The following is a 3,866-nucleotide window of genomic DNA, read 5'->3' on the forward strand; positions in this document are numbered from 1 at the left end:
TCGAAATAAAAATTAATTTCAATTTTTTTCTTCGAAAATCATGACTTTAAAAATGCCGATATCTTTTAGTTAAGAAGTACTATGATATCGAAATTTGGTTTGGAGTTAGGTGATACTTGGACACTTTCCACACATCAGCCTAATCTCCGTTACTTCAATACAGGGTGGTAAAAAAATACAGTTTTTTCGTTTGCTTGAAAAAGTTGCTGAAATTTGATTATTTCAAATGGAACACCCTGTATATTATTGAAAATTCGGAAAGCTGCTGAAATTTGATTCCTTTCTATGTATATCATACCTATACCTAACTAGTCAAGTTTCGGACTTATGAACATTTATTTGTGAAAATGTCCCTTCAGAATGGTATTTCCATTCGGTATTTAGTAAGCAGGCCATGATTACTATTTGACAGTAGCGTTGTGACATTCTCCTAATAATATCGACATTTTCGTCACTTCAGAAGTTGCAAATACCTTCAAAACGATGAAACAAAACTATTCAAATGAAGTTCTTATGAATTTGTTTATTATTTTTGGACAGTGTGACAAAATTATCAGCAGAACATGTAGAAAGTTCAATGAAATGTATCCGAATCTACCGCCAATGAACCTCAAGAAATTTATACGAATTCAGAACAATTTCAATGCATTTGGATCAACTTTAAAAGCACCAAGAAACTTGCCTCGACCCGTAACTTTCGAAGACAACCAGATTAATGTCTTAGCATATTTTCACGCATTTCCCGAGTCATCGATAAGAAGTGCTGAAGAAGATTTGGGTATAAAATATTCATCGGTTCAAAGAATCTTGCGAAGACATAAAATGCATGATTATAAATTCACCAAAATTCAAGCAATGAAGCCTCAAGATCCTCAACAGAGAGTAGAATTTTGTGAAATGTTGTTGACACGCATTCAAGAAGATCCACTTTTTTTAAATAAAATTATTTGGACTGATGAATCGACATTTTCGAGAGAAGGGATTTTCAATAGAAAAAATCGTCATTATTGGTCCAGTGAAAATCCTCACGTCACAAAAGAAGCCGGATTTCAAGAAAAATTTAGTTTTAATGTCTTCTGCATGTTGATGGACAACAAATTGAGGTACGTGATATACGAGGAGTCATTAACATCCAGAAGCTACCTGAATATTTTGGAGAATACTGTAGACAGTTTCGTGGATAATCTGCCACTCGAAGATTATCGAAACTGTTGGTACCAACTAGACGGAGCTCCTGCACATTGCACAAGAGAAGTGAGCGCAGAACTGGATAGACTATTTGACGATCTGTGGATGAGGCGCTTGGGACCATGGAATTGGCCAGCGAGATCACCCGATCTTAATCCATTAGATTTTTATTTGTGGGGAATGTTTAAAGAAAAAGTTTACAAAATACCCGGTATATTTGAATCAGGTACCGTTGATTATAGTAGAGTTTTCTTGTTGCTATGTTGTTGCTATGTTACTTGTTTATAAACAGAACTTTGTTATCAAGCTGTGTTTGCGGTGAAAACGTGTTTTCTACCCCAAATATAATGGAGGATATTTTGAAAAAAGCTGAACAAGCAAAAGAATCATCAATTCCATCGAAAAGTGAAGCCGTATACCAAAAAGAATACAAGATATATCTGGACTGGCTGACACGGAAAAATGTTATGCCAAAAGATGTCACTGAAACTGTATTTCTGGCATATTTTCAAGAACTGGTAAGGAATCTTCTATGTTTTTCGGTAGATTTGGTAGTAATTGTGTTTATTCGTTTCAGTCAGAAACGTATAGTCCGAATTCTTTATGGACTAAATGGTCAATGCTAAAATCGATGGTGACTATACATGAGAAACGAGATATCACCAAGTTCAATGAACTACAGGCTTTTTTGAAACGGAAGAGTAAGAGTTATAAGCCGAAAAAGTCTGCTGTTTTATCTCCTAAAGATGTTATCAGATTTCTAAAGGACGCTCCTAATGATATTCATTTATTGCATAAGGTAATTTTTTTTCTTATTTTCCTTTTTGTGTGTATTTATTTCCTTTTTTTGTTATAGGTTGTTTTGATTATGGGTTATTTTGAAGGATGCAGAAGTCAGGAACTTTTGAATATGAAGATATCGGATATAGAGGACCGGGATTCCGTTATGGTAGTGAACGTACCAGAAAGTAAAACTGGTGTATCGAAGAAATTTACAGTTGTGGATGAAAAAGAGTTCTCCGCTTTGCCTTTATGAGGACTTTATATGTCTTTGCGTCCTAAAGGTATTGAACGATTTTTTTTGAGCTTCCGACAAAATAAATGTACATCTCAGCCAATTGGAAAAAACATGTTTGGGAAAATCCCCAGCAAAATCGCAATGTATTTAGGATTGCCAAACTCATCTTCCTATACGGGACATTGCCTTCGTCGCACTTCTGCTACTGCTCTAGCCAATGCAGGAGCAACTATGACTAACTTAAAAAGACACGGAGGTTGGAGAAGTTCCACGGTGGCGGAGGGGTATTTGGAGGATAGCATCGAATTGGGAAATAAAACGGCGCGTATGTTGTCTACTTTGTCATCAGAAGAGGCAGGTACCTCGACTGTAGTGAACAGAAGCTCCAGCCATACAAAAGAAGAAATTGTTTCCAGTGGCGGAAGTAATTTTCAGGGAACATTTCAAAATTGTACATTTATTATTTGTAATGACGTGAATAAATAAAATATGGTTCAGTTTTCATTTCTATTTATTTTTACTTTTGAAAGGTAGAGGGAATTATAAAATCTATAATGTCCCAAGGGAGTTATGCCCTCTTTATTGATAGCGTAACTATGACGATATAAGCTTATAATATCCCGGTCAGAAATAAAACATTTAATGGATAAGTTTTGAACTTCAGGTTCTGTTCACAACAGAAAATATGAAGTATCCCGTCCTGTCAGAAATGATGGGGTTGAAGTTGCAGTTTTAGGAAATGTACAAATGGATAATCGACAATCCATTAGACAAGTAGCTAGAGCGTCTGGTGTATCAGCTACTAGTGTTTTTCGGATTCTGAAAGCCTACAAATTCCATCTTTTCAAAATAAGGCTAGTTCGTCGACTTCAGTTTTGTGAGGTGTTCAGCGGGAAATTGACCAATAATCCAAACCTATTATACAATACGTTACCTTATTTCTAATAGGGCGTATCCCACAAAAATCCAGAACAGAGATTTTTGTATAGAATGCACAATAGGGGTCAGCTTCATCCAAATTTAATTTGTCGTAAAGCAAGTGAAACTTCAAATACTTCTTTATGCCGCCTTCTAATAGGTCGTATAAAAATCACCTGATTTTTGTATTTCTAATACGACGTATCTGTCACTTCTCTATGGATGATGATACAGTTCATGTCGTATCAACTGTGGAGTGCAGATTTTGCGTTTCATTCGTTTGTGTTCTTCAATTTAGTTGAGGGTAAGTATGACAAATGTTTATTGATATATTAATGCTTATTGTGATTGATATGTATGTTGGGAAATATTAGTCGATCGAATTTGAAACGTCTTTAAAAATACGATGTTTGGTACGTCCTATTGTGAAAATCGCCATGTTATGTGCCATGTGAACAACTACTGTTTTTTTTTTTTCTCAACAGATTTCAACAAAAAAGCCATCAATACCGGTGTTCCACAAGGTAGTGTATTAGGTCCGTTACTGTTTATTTTATATCTAAATGACATCAATCATATTCAGGACTGTGAATTTATAAACCTCTTTGCAGATGACACTTTGCTAACAGAAAGCGATATCAGCTTAACTAATGCTGGCAAAAAAAATCAATAATATGCTTATTAGAATATCCGAATTCCTCAATATATACTTTTGCTTGTATTTTCAAAATGTGATTGTTAT

The 3,866-nt window shown here is 35.0% G+C and overlaps 1 protein-coding gene across 1 annotated transcript; it reads left to right on the top strand.

Annotated features, from left to right (window-relative positions):
* Positions 1 to 1,434: 1,434 nt before the first annotated feature.
* LOC141482798 (uncharacterized) lies at positions 1,435 to 2,737 on the top strand. The gene is made up of 3 exons (XM_074176620.1): positions 1,435 to 1,706; positions 1,766 to 1,987; positions 2,045 to 2,737. Exons 1-3 carry the CDS (start codon positions 1,449 to 1,451, stop codon positions 2,222 to 2,224), a joined length of 660 nt encoding a protein of 219 aa, XP_074032721.1. The 5' UTR covers positions 1,435 to 1,448; the 3' UTR covers positions 2,225 to 2,737.
* Positions 2,738 to 3,866: the final 1,129 nt, after the last annotated feature.

Source organism: Leptinotarsa decemlineata, unplaced genomic scaffold (assembly GCF_025532065.1).
Source record: "Leptinotarsa decemlineata unplaced genomic scaffold, Ldec_3_MD MMD2_tig00001973_RagTag_RagTag, whole genome shotgun sequence".
NCBI classification, from domain to species: Eukaryota; Metazoa; Arthropoda; class Insecta; order Coleoptera; family Chrysomelidae; genus Leptinotarsa; species Leptinotarsa decemlineata.

Bases quoted from the DNA above. Each gene is read 5' to 3' on its own strand.
- LOC141482798 (XM_074176620.1), top strand. From the start codon at position 1,449: ATGTTGTTGCTATGTTACTTGTTTATAAACAGAACTTTGTTATCAAGC. The intron at 1,707-1,765 runs GTAAGGAATCTT...TATTCGTTTCAG, and splicing joins TGGCATATTTTCAAGAACTG to TCAGAAACGTATAGTCCGAA. The intron at 1,988-2,044 runs GTAATTTTTTTT...TTTTTGTTATAG, and splicing joins ATATTCATTTATTGCATAAG to GTTGTTTTGATTATGGGTTA.